The sequence below is a fragment of the Nicotiana tabacum genome, chromosome 2 (genome assembly GCF_000715075.1).
Source record: "Nicotiana tabacum cultivar K326 chromosome 2, ASM71507v2, whole genome shotgun sequence".
In the NCBI taxonomy this organism is placed as follows: Eukaryota; Viridiplantae; Streptophyta; class Magnoliopsida; order Solanales; family Solanaceae; genus Nicotiana; species Nicotiana tabacum.
Genome location: NC_134081.1, coordinates 110,606,415 through 110,623,978, shown reverse-complemented (window position 1 = coordinate 110,623,978; position 17,564 = coordinate 110,606,415). Strand labels below are relative to the sequence as shown.

The 17,564-nt window shown below is 39.7% G+C and overlaps 1 protein-coding gene across 1 annotated transcript; it reads left to right on the top strand.

Annotated features, from left to right (window-relative positions):
- The first annotated feature begins 9,438 nt into the window (after positions 1 to 9,438).
- Positions 9,439 to 11,882, top strand: LOC107759570 (septum-promoting GTP-binding protein 1-like). Its single transcript, XM_016577543.2, has 6 exons — positions 9,439 to 9,887; positions 10,119 to 10,239; positions 10,357 to 10,453; positions 10,563 to 10,602; positions 10,704 to 10,787; positions 11,533 to 11,882. Exons 1-6 carry the CDS (start codon positions 9,540 to 9,542, stop codon positions 11,695 to 11,697), a joined length of 855 nt encoding a protein of 284 aa, XP_016433029.1. The 5' UTR covers positions 9,439 to 9,539; the 3' UTR covers positions 11,698 to 11,882.
- Positions 11,883 to 17,564: the final 5,682 nt, after the last annotated feature.

The following is a 17,564-nucleotide window of genomic DNA, read 5'->3' as shown; positions in this document are numbered from 1 at the left end:
GAACAAGATGCCAATGAAGCATAAGTTTGTCCTGAATATGAAAGTCCAATAAGATAAAAAGAAGCACATCATCTTTAAACTTAGTAGACCCCCTTTTGTTATCCTTAGAAGTTTTTCTATGCATGTTTTTTGATATAAAAAATCTCATTATGTTCCTTATATATATATATATATATATATATATATATATATATATATATATATATATATATATATATATATATATATATATATATATATATTAGCAGGGTCAAAGTACTTAAACAATGGTATCGTTCAAGGATGGTGTCGACCAAGGAGCAACTACAAGGCACTTAATATTTTATCTTTTTTGGGATATGTATATGCGCACAATTATAATGCACAATGAAGTATCGTGTAGTATTATGTAATTGACTTTTTAGTAATGAAAATATATATAATATTCAGTTTGAGAAATTCTTTTGGTATTTTTTAAATATTATTAGTTGCTTTTAATAATGGTAGTCAATTGATGTAAATATCCAGTCATTAAATTTAGAGAATTAGGTTCCTACCGGAAATATATATAATTTTGGTCATTATAGTTTTTGAGAAGATAGGTTTTAGTGGCGACATTATTTTGTCACAAAATATTAGTAATTGTTGCAATGTTAATTTTGCCACTGTTGGTTTATTTCTTTTGCAGCGACTTTAGTCGCTACAGAAAGTTATTGTGTCTTTCATGATTTATTATATTGTAGCGACACGAGTCACCACTAACAGTCATTTATAGTGGCGACATTAACTTGCCACTACAAAAATGTTTTGGCAGCGATAGTAGTTGCCGCTAAAGGTGAATAGCAGTGGCGACCCAGCTAAATTTTTATTCTTGTGGAACCATTTTTGTAGCGAATGTTTTCACCTTTTGTGGCAACTATGTCGCCGCAAAATATGCGCTTTTAGTGGCGACCTTTGGTGTCGCCACAAATACCTTTCAGTTTCGATTTTGCTTGTAGCAACACAAATGTCGCCACTGATAACATGTAACAACGACTTTCAGGGATTTTGTAGCGACTTTGGTCGCCGAAATAAGACTGATTTCTTGTAGTGATAGAAGAACTCATAAGAAGAAGGAGGTTAGAAGCAGAGACGTACAGAAGGAGATCAGGAAATCAAAGATATAGAGCAGAGATGAGAGAGAACATATTCATCATCACAATTCGCATAATCCTTCTTACTAACCCCTAGTCCCATTTTAATCATTTGCTAAATGGACCTGGATCCCAAATAAAGCTCTCCAACATTTTACTCAGCCCAATAACCCCAATTGACTTAGTCTCATTCACCACTTCTAGCCCATAGGCTCATATGGAGTGAGCTTGGTTCATAACATATCTCGTGTTCACGGAGGGTTTAAGGAAAGGCCACACCCTAAGGGGTGTGTGATATAGATAGCCTACTGCTTTTACGGCTCGAATTCATGACCTATAGATCACACGGAAATAACTGTGTCATTGCTCTAAGGCCTCCCTCTTATTGTCGTTTATTTAATTTTTTGTTTATGCTCGTCGTTATAGAATAAGGAAGAGACCTGTCTAGCTAATTACCTTATAATTCAATTTGAGAAACACTCTGTATCCAAAAGTATAGCTCCCCACGAAACATAAACATGTGTGCACGCACATGGCACCTAATTAGAGGCATAATAAAATTTCAAATTAGTGGATGGGCGTAAAGAAAAAGAGAAAGGCGAAGCATTAAAGAAAAATCGAAAGAAAAAAAAAAGATAGAGACGAACATATAAATATGTTTTAACGAATCAATGCCACTCACATGCATTTTTAAATTTATTTTTATTTTTTAAACCTATTAAATTATGTAATGTCAATGAGTATACTAGATTAATTTATGTCCTCCAATAGATTAATTAATTAAATCAGTCCAATGTCTCCTCATTAGGTTCGTCGGGGGCCATGGAGAATCAAATAACATTACGTGATTGATGATCATATATTTGAAAATTGAAATGAAGGGTCCAATTGTTTTTCTCCCCTTTTAAATATTTAAAAAAAAAAGGAGAAAAAGAAATACCATTTTCCATTTGTTGGCTATCTTGTATACACATGAACTAACTTTTCTATCATGTACTTGTAGGTCGATTCGTTTAGTAATTTCTCATTCTTTATTTACTCGATTTTTAAGTAGGTGACTAATGTGGATGAATAGAAATGGTGAATTAATGTGTGACTTTGTGTCACAACCCGCACTTTGGGGTTGTGACTTCGGCCAAGAACTGGTGAGAAAAGGCTCTTCTGATTGTCTGACGTAGACTTGTCTACTCAGGTAACTTGAGCTTTTTAATTTTAAGCATGTATAATGGGGTATAGGTGATGAAAGCTCCGACCTGCCTCCCCCATACGTGCTGCCACTAAGTCGTAATGAATGAGCTACCTTGAGGGCAATCTCAATGGCCTGCCTAGACGACTCAAAGGAGCGTCCTAGGTATCCATATGAGTTAGGAAACTCTATAGACGACACGACGCCTTCGGGCTAGCGTTGGGCACCAAACGGGCGCTGGAGGTTAATATGTGGGACGGTTATGCCCAGCGGGCTGCCGAAATATTGGAAAGAGACCTCTGTGCCGATTAGATACTTGATGCACCTATCTTAGGGGCATCATGTGTCGACTTGTAAGCATGGCTTGGGTTCAGCCATGCGAGCAAGGGTCTGTTGGCCTAAACCTGCAGTTGTGGGGCGACACTGTACTAGACGGGATGGAAGTGTGTCGCGAGGGCTATGTATGGGCATGGCACGAAAGACGCACATGACAATGGCCAAAGACTAAAGGTTGCCTTACTCGGGCAAGGCGCAAGCCGGGTTGCGGATGCACCAAGTGAGTGTCAAGCTTGAGGATTGGGCTGTGCATACGAGAGCGATGCTTAGTCTTAGGCGAGGGACAAGACATGTCCTAAGCCAACCCCCAGGGAGCGCATGGATTATGATCCTAAGACGAGAAGCACCACGATATGTCGAGGCCAGGAGCCTAGACATCTTACGGGTGGCACAAGTTGGAGCATGTCTTCCAGGTAGGCTTCACCACAGGCACAAGATCGTGCTTTAAAAATATGGAAAAGGAGAAAGGCTGGCCTGCAGCGAGGGGAACTGTAGGCGCCGCACGGACAATTAGGTGCTGCTGACGAGCATAAGGAATCGGGCCCGTGACACATGGTATCATAGCTGATTAAGGCCATACTATGCCATGACCCAATGTCAAGGCAAAGAGTGGAGATGGCGAGTGCATTTTGGATGTCAGTGCGGAGATCATGTCAAAGCAGAGATTGATGTTCATATGCCACCAGAGACCGAGAACCCAAAACTGTTGGTCGAAGAAAGTCTAGGGTGCTACTGAATGCAGTAATATACCGATGAGTCGGATGGTTAAGAGAAGGCCATGTTTGCCAGGTCGTGCAACCATATTGCAAAGAGTGGGAGCCATGGACTATAAATATTGGGCGTGATCGTAGCACAGAACTTGCAAAGGATGCGCGCGACGCATCAGTTGAGCATCTTTCCTTCGGGATAGACTTTTGGACTTCCTGAGGGCATTGCCAAGGTGAGGAGAAATGGATTCGAGGGAATAGCGAAGCTTCAGAATTGGGCGAATTTCCAAGTTAAAAGATGTCATCATTCTGAAAAGGGGTACGCCGAATGATCGGGGACCTTTGAGAGTTCAAGTGCGAGGCACAACCGGACCGGGAAGCCATGCTAGCAGGACCAAGAGAGTACCTGTCTATAGGGCGAGTATTGACCTACTACTGGGAGCATTGGGTACTTGCTGAGGAAGTGACCGTTGGAAAACAAAGAGCTTTGTTCGGGAATGTGGCGATGCTATGACTTTGAAAATGTAGTACTCACCAAGAGTCGTCCCAAGATCTGGCCGAATGCCAAGTGGGAGACAACGCTAAGAAGTATCCTCCACATCGAGTGTGGGAGGATCCCGCCTATGCAAGAGGCATGAGGGCAAAGTTGTGAGTCCGGAAGCGAACATATCTTCAAGGTAATGAAGTCAAGGGAAAATCTACGGGAGTGAAAGGCTACGGGAGCTATGCCGGAGGACGTTATAAGGCTATGTGAGTGATTGAGCTACTAGAGCCGCGCCAAAGAGCACGTTGATGTGCTTACCATTGAATCATGGTGTGATTGACTAGTGTGGGTCGATCACAAAGTTAGACACCAAAGGGTGCAAATGCGGAGGCACTTTCCAAGTGAACACCGAAAGGAGGTGAAGTGTAGAGGCACGCTTGGAAGATACTTGGGGGAGAAGTGCATGGGGCACGACTCCTTTTGAGCAGGACTTCGAGGAAGTCCAACCCACAGGACAAAGGGTGCCGCGGAGTACATACCTGAGGGGGCAGACTCCGGGATGTAATAGGCCATGATGTGTCATCGGGGACGATGACAGAATGAGTGCGGGAGGATGTCACAACCCGCACTTTGGGGTTGTGACTTCGGCCAAGAACTGGTGAGAAAAGGCTCCTCTGATTGTCTAACATAGACTTGTCTACTCAGGTAACTTGGGCTTTTTAATTTTAAGCATATATAATGGGGTATAGGTAATGAAAGCTCCGACCTGCCTCCCCCATACGTGCTGCCACCAAGCCGTAATGAATGAGCTACCTTGAGGGCAATCTCAATGGCCTGCCTAGACGACTCAAAGGAGCGTCCTAGGTATCCATATGAGTTAGGAAACTCTATAGATGACACGACGCCTTCGGGCTAGCGTTGGGCACCAAACGGGCGCTGGAGGTTAATATGTGGGACGGTTATACCCCGCGGGCTGCCGAAATGTTGGAAAGAGACCTTCGTGCCGATTGGATACTTGATGCACCTATATTAGGGGTATCAAGTGTCGACTTGTAAGCATGTCTTGGGTTCAGCCATGCGAGCAAGGGTCTGTTGGCCTAAACGTGCAGTTGTGGGGCGACAATGCACTAGACGGGATGAAAGTGTTTCGCGAGGTCTATGTATGGGCATGGCACGAAAGACGCACATGACAATGGCCAAGAACTAAAGGTTGCCTTACTCGGGCGAGGCGCAACCCGGGTTACGGATGCACCAGGCGAGTGTCAAGCTTGAGGATTGGGCTGTGCATGCGAGAGCGATGCTTAGTCTTAGGCGAAGGACAAGACATGTCCTAAGCCAACCCCCACGGAGCGCATGGATTATGATCCTAAGACGAGAAGTACCACGACATGTCGAGGCCAGGAGCCTAGACATCTTATGGGCGGCACAAGTTGGAGCATGCCTTCCAGGCAGGCTTCACCACAGGCACAGGATCGTGCTTGAAAAACCTGGAAAAGGAGAAAGGCTGGCCTTCAGCAATGGTAACTGTAGGCGCTGCACGTGCAATTAGGTGCCGCTGACAAGAGTAAGGAATCGGGCCTGTGACACGTGGTATCAGAGCTGATTAAGGCCATACTATGCCATGACACAATGTCAAGGCAAACAGTGGAGATGGCGAGTGCATTTTGGATGTCAGTGCAGAGATCATGTCAAAGCAGAGATTTATGTTCATATGCCAGTAGAGACCGAGAACCCGATACTGCTGGTCGAAGAAATATAGGGTGCTACTGAATGCGGTAATATGCCGATGAGTCGGATGGTTAAGAGAAGGCCATGTTTGCCAGGTCGTGCAACCATATTGCAAAGAGTGGGAGCCATGGACTATAAACATTGGGCATGATCATAGCGGAGATCTTGCCAAGGATGTGCGCGACGCATCAGTTGAGCGTCTTTCCTTCGGGATAGACTTTTGGACTGCCTGAGGGCATTGCCAATATGAGAAGACGGATTCGAGGGAATAGCGAAGCTTCAGAATTGAGCGAATTTCCAAGGTAGAAGATGTCATCATTCTGGAAAGGGGTACGCCGAATGATCGAGGACCGTTGAGAGTTCAAGTGCGAGGCACAACCGGACCGGGAAACCGTGCTAGCAGGACCAAGAGAGTACCTGTCTATAGGGCGAGTATTGACCTACTACCGGGAGAATTGGGTACTTGTTGAGGAAGTGACAGTTGGAAAACAAAGAGCTTTGTTCGGGAATGCGGCGATGCTATGACTTTGAGAATGTACTACTCACCAAGAGTCATCCCAAGATCTGGCCGAATGCCAAGTGGGATGACAACGCTAAGAAGTATCCTCCACATCAAGTGTGGGAGGATCCCGCCTATGCAAGAGGCATGAGGGCGAAGTTGTGAGTCTGGAAGCGAACACATCTTCAAGGCAAGGGAAAAGCTACGGGAGCGAAAGGCTACAGGAGCTATGTCGGAGGGCGTTATAAGTCTATGTGAGTGATTGAGCTACTAGAGCCGCGCCAAAGAGCACGTTGATGTGCTTACCATTGAAGGAAAAGCTTCAGACGGACATGAAGGTCGTGAGGGTCATGGTGTGATTGACTAGTGTGGTCAATCACAAAGTTAGACACCAAAGGGTACAAGTGCGGAGGCACTTTCTAAGTGAACACCGAAAGGAGGTGAAGTACAGAGGCACGCTTGGAAGATACTTGGGGGAGAAGTGCATGGGGCACGACTCCTTTTGAGCTGGACTTCGAGGAAGTCCAACCCACAGGACAAAGGGTGCCGCGAAGTACATACCTGAGGGGGAAGACTCCGGGATGTCATAGGCCATGATGTATCATCAGGGACGATGACATAATGAGTGTGGGAGGATGTAACAACCCGCACTTTGGGGTTGTGATTTCGGCCAAGAACTGGTGTGAAAAGGCTCTTCTGATTGTCTGACGTAGACTTGTCTACTCAAGTAACTTGGGCTTTTTAATTTTAAGCATATATAAGGGGGGTATAGGTGATGAAAGCTCTGACCTGCCTCCCCCATACATGTTGCCACCAAGCCGTATTGAATGAGCTACCTTGAGGGCAACCTCAAGGGCCTGCCTGGACGACTCAAAGGAGCGTCCTAGGTATCCATATGAGTTAGTGAACTCTATGGACGGCGCGACGCCTTCGGGCTAGCGTTGGGTACCAAACGGGCTTTGGAGGTTGATATGTGGTACGGCTATGCTCCGCGAGTTGCCGAAATGTTGGAAAGAGACCTCCATGCCGATTGGATACTTGATGCACCTATCTTAGGGGCATCATGTGTCGACTTGTAAGCATGGCTTGGGTTCAGCCATGCGAGCAAGGGTCCGTTGGCCTAAACGTGCAGTTGTGGGGCGACACTGCACTAGACGGGATGGAAGTGTGTCGCGAGGGCTATGTATGGGCATGGCACGAAAGACACACATGACAATGGCCAAGGACTAAAGGTTGCCTTACTCGGGCGAGGCGCAAGCCGGGTTGCAGATACACCAGGTGAGTGTCAAGCTTGAGGATTGGGTTGTGCACGCGAGAGCGATGCTCAGTCTTAGGCGAGGGACAAGACATGCCCTAAGCCAGCCCCCAGGGCACGCATGGATTATGATCCTAAGACGAGAAGCGCCACGACATGTCGAGGCCAGGAGCCTAGACATCTTACGGGTAACACAAGTTGGAGCATGCCTTCCAGGCAGGCTTTACCACGGGCACATGATCGTGCTTGAAAAACCTGGAAAGGAGAAAGGCTGGCCTGCAGCGAGGGGAACTGTAGGCGCCGCACGGGCAATTAGGTATCGCTGACGAGCGTAAGGAATCGGGCCCGTGACACTTTGCATTCATTCACTAGTATTTTACATGTAGACATGTACATGAATTTTTTTAAACCTTATCTGTAACTACATTTAAGAATTATTCTAAATCTTATATTTATCTTATCTACAGACTATAATTACATTTTATTTTCCTCTCAACCTAAGAAGGAGGTGAAATGCAATAAATAAAACGAAAGACTAATAGATAGCTGACGAAGATGCCAAATTGAATGCCTTAACTGTAGGATTATTTGATAATAAGATTACTACTAGCTTTTTTTGCAGCGGCGGAGGGATAAAATTTTGTATGGCCTTTACATAAGAGAAATACATATTCAAATATTCAGATGTGATGTCCTTGGGTTTTTCGAATCTCCTTGTCGAAGTTTCTAGTTCTGCCACGGCTACTTTGTTCCAGAAAATAAGCAAATCAAGCAATTGTCTTGAATTGATAATTTTTAAAAGAGAATAAATAATTTGTTGCTATTAAACTATATTAATAATATAATATGTAACCGAATTCAAAGAAAAGTGCAGTAATCAAAGTCTAAATTTTGCAGTGATCAAGTAGATCCACTGATAGGGGTGTACAAATAAAATCGATAAATCGCACCAATCCGATAATTTGAGTCAAACCGAGAAAAAAAAATTCCGATTATGATTTGGTGTTGGAAAAAGAAAACCCGACCATATTTGGTTTGGCTTGGTTTTAACTAAAAAAAAATAAAATTGAAACTAAACCAACCAGACATTATATGTATAGAAGTTTTAAATATATTTAATACATAAAATATTGATGGTAGTGTAGTTTATAAATATTTTTTAAGCTTTTTCATAGTTTTATCTTTTAACATATTATTTCAAGCTTGGGCTTATAATTTTTGGATATATGCTCCAATAAGTTTTATAGTCCATAAATGTTAGTTACTCAAATAAATACTAAACCAAAATCAAATCAATACTAATGCTAATTCAAGACATTCAATTCAATTGTACTATGAATGAAAATAGTGTTGGATATCTATTTTTTAGTTTTTCCATGTTTAGATAAAATGTATAACTTAATTTTCTTTTAGTTTAGTCATGTAAATAATAGTACTTATTAGTCATAATTTTAAATTATGTTTGTTTTCATTATGGCGTATTAATAATATTTATTTTATGCAATTTTATTATTTTTATTGTTGAATATTTTAGTACAATGTCATGAGTCATCTCATATTTATATTATTTTATTAAAAAATACATTATATAGTTCTGTTTTATTAGGATTAAAGAAATATTTAGAGCATAAATTTTACGTTTTGTGCTATGAGGACTTTATGAGAAAAAAAACCCGAAAACCCAAAAAATCAGAGAAAAACTAAAATTAAAAAATCCGATTTTTATTGGTTTGGTTTGATATTTAAATTTAATAACCCGATACAATTAATTTGATTTGATAATTTAAAAAATCTGAACCAACCCGTCCCATATATATCCTCCACAAACATGAAAAAAAGAAAACTTAGATCCACAAACAGTTTCCTCATTCCAAGAACTACCAATTAATATACCATAAATTATTATCAAATAACTCCTCTTTAGGATCAAACCGAGTAGAAAGCAGATAAAGACAAGGACATCTTAACATATTCTGACTTTTTTGACCCACAGAATCAGTCACCCCTTCCCCCGTAACGCCGGCAACCGTTACTCCTCCAATTGTCCTTAACCCCATAAATGTTAAAAAATCAAAAATAATTAATTAAATAATTTATAATAATTATTATAAGGAAAGAAATATGAGTGTGTAAAAGAGTCTTGCTTTCACTTTCATGGCCTAGAGCAGAAGCTCCTCTTGAGGCCGTCCACCACTTAAACTCATTCAAAAACCACTAGCATAAAAGAATAAAATGACGAAGCATTTACTGCTTTGTTATAGAAGAATGTTTAAGCTGAACAAGAAACGGAAAATAATTTGCAAAGTTTCAATACTTCAAAAGTATGTGAAGTCACTTTGGAACCAACTTGTTGGTTGCTGTATAGGCAAATCCATTAAGTATAGGCAATTGTCACGACAACATTCCTCTTCCTCTCCTACCACCACCACCACGCCGCCTTCGCCGTCCGGCGAGGCTGTCCCCGACGGTGGCTTTAATATGAAGTGCTGCTGTGATCACTCTAAGGAATCTTTGGAGGATTTGGTTGCCCTAAAGATATGTCTATTGGGTGATAACCAAATTGGCAAGACAAGTTTCCTGGTAAGTGTTATAGTAATAATAGTGTTTTTCAAGGAGTTTGCGAGTTCAAGCCGTGGAAACAGGCTCTTGCAGAAATGCAGTGTAAGGCTGCGGTACAATAGACCCTCGTTGTTCGGCCCTTTCCCGAATCCCGCTCATAGCGAAAACTTTGCGCACCGACATTTTTTTTTTTATTGGATGGTTTTGATTTATTTTTTCTAACGTTGGTTTTGGCTTTCATGTTGATTGAAGACAAAGTATGTAGGAAAGGAAACAGGAGAAGAAAGTTTTTCAACAACAGGATTAAATCAAATGGATAAAATTCTGTGTATTAAAGGGGCAAGGATCTCCTATAGTATCTGGGAAGTCCAAGGTATATATACATCCAACAACTTTTTTTGGTTAGTTGTGAAAAGGGTAGCAAAACATTAGGGAGCTAAATCTGCAAATATGTGAATTTGACTGAAATTACTTGGAAATAATAATGCAGGTGATTTGTCTGCCTCTACACAAATTCCAATCGCTTGTAAAGACTCTGTAGCAATGTTATTCATGTTTGATCTTACAAGTCGGTGTACACTGAAGAGGTATCATATTTTTGATGTTTTCTTATTTTAAAGGAAAACAAATGAGAGTATTATAAACTAGTTTTTGAACATATTTTCTTGTCTAAATTGTTTTACTGTTCAATTACAGTGTTATTAGCTGGTATCAACAAGCACGACAATGGAATCAGGTAGAGCAATCTCTTGATTTGGATTTTCTTATTGTTATATTTTTCTTCCAAATTCAACTGCTTAAGGGTCTATTGGTCTGACATAGCTTTGTTCATTTCAGACGGCAATTCCAGTAATGATAGGGACAAAATTTGATGATTTTGTACAATTGCCATTAGATTTGCAATGGACCATCGCCAGTCAGGTATCTGTCTCATTCTTTAATGACCCCTATAAAGATTGTAATTGTGGCTAGAGAGACGGATAATTCTTTTAGAGGAGCTTGGAGCAACGGTAAAATTGTATTCTGTGTGACCTATAGGGTACGGGTTCGAGTCGTGGAAGCGGAAACTAATGCTTGCATTAAGTTAGGTTGTCTACATCACACCCCTTGGGTCCAGCCCTTCCCAGACCTTGCACGAACGTGAAATTACCTTCGGGGGCGGAGCTAGCATAGGATTTGCAGGTTCGACCGAAATCAGTAACTTTGGTCTAAACCTTGTATTTGTCTTAAAAAATTCAATTGAATACATATGAATTGTTAATTTAGAACCCAGAAACATAAACGAACTAGAATCCCGAATCCATAAGGTTCAAATCCTGATTTCGTCTCTGATTGCCTTGTGCACCGAGCTGCCTTTTAAAGACGGATAAATTTTGATATCATCAGCTTGTAGAAGGAATATGGAGGGAGTGAAGGTGTTGGGTTCTAAGATAAGCAAGGAAAAGTCATACTGCAGATGTAACACATGGAAAAGGAATTGAAATTGATAGTTTGAGCAAAATCCACCATTCAGTTATTGGGAACATAAATAGAGATACTTATTCCTTCTGTATCTTTTATTGTTCTGAACTACTGGATATGTACTTAGTACCATATTTTTTGTTGATTTTGGTCAGATCATGAAAGGAAACTGATATTTACAGCATTTCAATGTGATTTTGAACAGGCAAGAGCATATGCAAAAGCACTGAATGCAACACTATTCTTCTCAAGTGCAACATACAACATAAATGTCAACAAGATCTTCAAGTTCATCACAGCCAAGCTCTTCAACTTACCCTGGACGATGGAACGTAACCTCACCATTGGAGAACCAATCATTGACTTCTAGTTTTACTTCCATTTTGTAGCAAACTGATCAATGACTGTAGATACGAAAAATCCACAAAACCCCAGGAAAAGGAAATGGTTCTCAGCCAACCAGTCACTGGATTTTGTTAGTATTGCTACAACCAGTGAAAATTCGGGTTGCCTTCGTATGACATCTTATGCAATGGAGAAAAATTTTCCTTCTTATTTCATTCTTGTTGTATATAATGACGTTCAAATTGCATGTTCTGCAAATTTCTTAGAATATAGGGTTTACTACCTTCTAGTCAAGTTCATTGATCACATTATGAGCCATACTTCTATAACATTACCATCAATGAAGTTCCAATGGACAAATTAGAGATGCCAAACATGTTAAGAAAATATCATATAAAAACAGTAGAACGAAATCCTATGAAGTTAGAAGTTAAAGGCAAAAAATAATCGAATATATACAACCAGGAACAAGCATACATTAAAGTAAACGCAACAAAGAGAGAGACAGGAGTCCAGACACCGAGGAATGAAATCTCCACCGTATCAGAAACTCACAGGATAGAAGTTGCAACCGGAGCCCATTCAGTAGTCGCCAACAAACATAACAATCAGAATAGTGTAGTATCTCGAAGTTCTATCTATATCATCATTTTAGATTAGATATCTGCCCTTATTAGAAAACAGAGGAAAACCGAATATAAACTTTCAATCTTCATTGGGGGAATATTTTGATGGGAACAACCTTCCAAAGTGCAGATTCCTATCGTCAAGTAACACAACCTAGAGCGACAGGATAGTAAACAACCTTATTAAAGGTTTCGATTATAGCAAAAGCAAGGCTCTATTCAAGGTGCACTTCTCTCTTGGGGGGCTCCAACTGCAAGTAATAGAATGGCTCAGTTGGCTCTTCCCTGCACAACCATGTCGCGTAGAAAGTTAGATAGGCCTTTTCTTTATCACGATAGGAACATAAATTTATACCAGTTGGTTTGGAGGATATCGAATCCCCCTCAATGCCTTCTGGGTTGAGCATGTCGCACAGGGCTTGCCTAGTACGGTTTACATCCCCTGTGTGGTTTGCAGGCTATTACACAGGGGGAGGTTTATCCAGTGCGCACAAAGTGCTCACCACAGAGTCCTCACCCGAAGGGCAGAGGTTTTAGCGGCTGCGGATTTCCCCTCTTACCAAAAAAAAACATAAATTTATACCAACTAAAAGCAAAATAAGAGAACTTTCAATTAATTGCTTGGAGTTATATTTGGCACTTCATCCAAACTGTATTTCTTTGTTTCTTTTTCTTATTTATACGATTCCTACTTGTTTGTTTGTTTCAGTGTTGGAAAATTATCTCTTTAGCCTCAATCACAAAATATTTAACAAGCGGACTTTTGAAGATTTGAAAGCTATTTGACATACCCTCAAGTATTCTTCAATATTTACTGTATCTTTTCCCCGATTTCTTGCCTTCTCTTAGCTTCTCTCTTCAAGTTTACCCCTTTCTCTCTCCAACCCCCTGAAAAAATCTTCCTTCCACATGATTCGTCTTACCACTTTCAAAGATGTTGAGACTGAAATTCATTGCTGTCACGAGTTGTTCTTTTGCAACATCTAAGCTCAGGCACCAAACAACCTAGTTCATGATTGTCAAAACTTGACACTTGGCTCCAAAGATTTTAGTGCTTATGTGACTTCTGCGTATAAAAGCTTTGGCCTATTTGTATTATGTATTTACAATCGGCACGACTACATATTTTTTGATATAAATGACAATTTTTTCGGGTTTTATATAGACTAATTGTTCAAGATTTTCAACTTTACTCCAAGATCTCTTTATGGATAAACGAAAAATAAAAAATAAAGTAAGCCAATATTTAAATTTGAAATTCAATATTTATAAGAAGATGGTTGTTATGTGTTAGATGACATAGAATGACATAACACCACAACATATCAAAGTAGATCTATGGAATGAATTAAAGCTTACCCAGGCTTTGAACGCATGCACCGCCAGAATAGCTTGAAAGGCCCTGGTATCGTTTTAAATGGATTGCCCTCAAAACACGCCTGCATAATATTAAAAATACTTCAGCTGAAAAAGCAAAGATAAACAAGCACAAAATGCTATGATGTACATGTGCACTGGTAATACTACAGAATCTGCAACAGCAGTGGCGAACTCAGAACATTCAAAAGAGTTGAATATCTGATTTTGGAAATAGGGGCAGAATGCAACCAATGAATAGATACTGGTACATCGAACTTATAGCAGCCCCCCACCCCCCACCCCCACCAAACCCTAATTTTTTAATGAGATTATTACACAAATAGCCAGCCAGATTCAATGTTTACTTTTTCTAGCCAGCATACATAGATTATACATTGATCATTCACAGTTAGCTATCGTACAGCTATTTAAAGGCTTTATGTTTCTTTTTAGATGAAAGTGCAATTTGGTCTATAAGCTAGAACAGATACAATTTTTTCCAGAGCTAAGTTTCTTCTAGTAGCTCAATGGTTTGCAGTGAATCAAAAAAGCAGACAATGGCCCATTACTATGGATGCTTCAAGTCTTTCTTTTTATTTAATCCACTAGTTGTAGCAGTACATAATATGTAGCTTTCTCATTGCTTATAACTTATAAGTAAACTATGCGTAGAATATCAGGTTCTGAAATTCCTAAGCAACTAAGCATTTATTAAAGCAAACAAAATCGGAAGTAAAAGTTGACATCTACGACTTTTTGGTGAAACTTGTGTTGTTTAAACAACCTTACTTTAGGGAAGAAATTCTAAGTGGGACGATTTATTCTCAGTCAAAAGAACAACTCTTGAATTGCACAAGCGTCATCTTTCATCCTTTCCTAACTCTTCTTTTACCTACTTGTAGACTAGTAAACCATCACTTTTGCATCTAGGTTTTGCATCATGGATTTTACAGTTAGAAAGTAGAGCTAAATGGTTTTTAGTTGACCTCATCTTTTAGCAAAATCCCAAAATCAGTTAAGTGTATGGATTGTAGTCTCCTTATATGCTCCTGAACAATACGCACCACTTGAGCAATGTTTTAAGATTTGAGTTTGGTCCAAAGTCCATTTTAAACATGATATCAGAGCAAGAACCAGCTTTAGGCATGTGGTATGTCAAAACCCAAGATCAGTTTTTTTTCTCATTTTCAGAAAATGACAAGATGGTCGAAACAGCTTTCAGTGTTCAAACTCCAGGCTTACAACAGATCCAAGTTAATATGTGTTTTTTAGAATCTAATAGGGAAACAGTTAATCAATTAGACTAAAATGCCAACAAGAATACACATAAAGAGTCATGAATCAGTATTGATATAAAAAATCAAACACAAGAACAATAATTTAATAAATCTGCAGGGCGAAATTCTGACTTGGAAGGATAAATAGAGAAAAGGGGTTAAAAGAGAGGGGTTTAGAATGAAGACCTGAACAACATCCTCGACGCGGTCGTTGCAGCGATGGGCCTTAGGTTGTCTGGTATCACCCTCAGGCAAACCCCATGGACTCTCTCTTCTGGGCACTGTTCTCTCACTCATCTTCCTTCTCTACTCTGTCTAACGTATCTTTCAAGTTTCAGCTAACCTTGGAAATTTTAGGATTATCTTTGTTTTTCCTCTTGAACCGAGTATTTCGGGTCAGGTTCGGTCTATTAAATAGAAGCAATGAACCATCTTTAATCCAAAAGGTTGATTGTTGCGGAGGGGTGTTTATAAGAACCAGAAAATCGATCCAACCGATCAAAAAATAAAATTTGTTTGATTTGATTTTGGTTTTGAATTTTAAAAATTGATCAAATTTAGTTTGATTTTAATTTAAAAAAATGACTAGAAGTAGCTATTTAAAATTTACTAATATAGTATCCGCGCAATGCGCTGAGAATATAAATCATGTTGTGTGATCATATTGTTTGAATTAAATTTCAAATTCCTATTTCTTATCCAATGAAACTGTTACACCACATGTTTTCGTACGTGAGAGTACGTCATAAGTCAATTGATGTAACCTCAGAAATGAGATCATTTTTGAAAGTACATATGGTAAGTTAATTATGTTACCTTGGAGGTTACAAATCTTTAAGATCATAGATAACAAGTACCAAGAGGGTTAAAAGATTTAGAAGCTAAGCAAACTAAAAAAAATAAGTTTCGCCGAAAGTCGACAAGTTGGGAATATTATAACATGTAATCTTGGGATAAGAATAGGGTGATTAACATGATAAGTAGGTTATGTTATGAGTTATTTTACGCTTATGATAGTCGTGTGTTACGTTTTTAAGTCAAGCGAGTTGTGGAACAAAAGTTGGCAAAGGTCATCACAAGTTACATTCATAAAGGTGCTGAAAATTAGGTCAAATGTTGCGGAGCTTTTCTTCCAATATACTTGGAATTACGGGATGATCCACATATCAAATTGAATATCTACGAGTCTATTTTCTAACGCATTAAACCGTTTGTTGATACGACATCGGAGTAGAGAGATATTTGCAGTTTCGCGAGACTGCATAGGTGACAAGTAGGTGTGTCACTAAAGCTTTTTGAGCAATACATTTCGTGTGTTATATGAGGTCTTTTTGGGACATATTATATACCAAATTGAAGGTCGTGGAATGTAGTTTTCAACTCTCTTAATCGTTCGTTCGTACAACATCCAGATAAAAAGATATAAGTGTCGGAAGATGGGCCAATGAGAGGGTGCCAAGCTAGCACCTCTTTGACTTTTTCAAACTTGATATATATAGGTCTTAGGCCGTGTTTATCTTCATTTTGCCATAGAACACGACCTTAGAATAGTACAGTCAGATATGAACACTAGAATATTCAGAAATTTCAGAAGACTGGCATTGGAATCCTAGAAGGGATAAATATTTATATTTGTATAGCTCTCGTCCCTAGTAAAAAGAGAGTGTTAGGCGACCCGAAAAGCCAGTGAAGTGAATCAAGAGGGGCTAAAAGTGAAAGAATATTTTGTTAAAATTTTCAGAATAAGGTGATAGATAGAAATATTAGCAGGACAATAAGAAAAAAGTAAATGAAGCATTATGAGTAAGATGTGATAAATGGATGATAACGGTAAATCAAAATATGACAGGACTACAGATTCTATAGTCAAGTAAAGGAAAAGACAAGATGTGATAGGCCTTGAGATAATAAAAGAGTATAATCCATAAAGTCATATCCTCATTTCGAGAAATAAGTTGGTGACTCCAACGTGATTATCAGAAGGAAAAGTTAGACCCCCAGAATAAAAAAAAAATTAGTATGGGCCAGTGAACAAGATAAACTGAACGTGAATTAGGGACCGAAGGATTTGGTAATGGTTGGCATCGTGAGAACTTCAGAGATCGCGTTCCGGCGATAATAGAATGGACAACAAAAGAATAACCTTTAAAGGTCATTCAGGACGACGCTTCCCTAAAGCAAGCACTGTGAGTAGAGTTAAGCTTAAGGGACTAAGTGTGCTAGTTACACTAGATGTCACCTTTGTGCGTAAGAAATTCGGTTATCCCTGGTACAGAAGGATTACGGCAAGGCGAGTAAGAGTCTGTGATGATGTGAAAAGACGCCAAAGATGAAGAGGTAAAATATTATAGGTAAATCTTCATAGCATTAAATATTAGTACTCCCCTAAAGGGGGAATATGGTGTGATATGGTATTATGTCGGAGTTATGTGGTTCAGGTAACTATGGAATAGTAAAGGAAGATTGTGGTAGAAAGTTGAAAGGAATGACATTGCATTTACTCAGATCCTACGGATATGATACGACTCCAGAACATTATGCAAGCATGACGCCGGGGAGAGGCAATAAGGGTTCTAGCACTAGATGTTATTGATAAATAAGTGTAAATGAACACTTGATACATAAGGAGC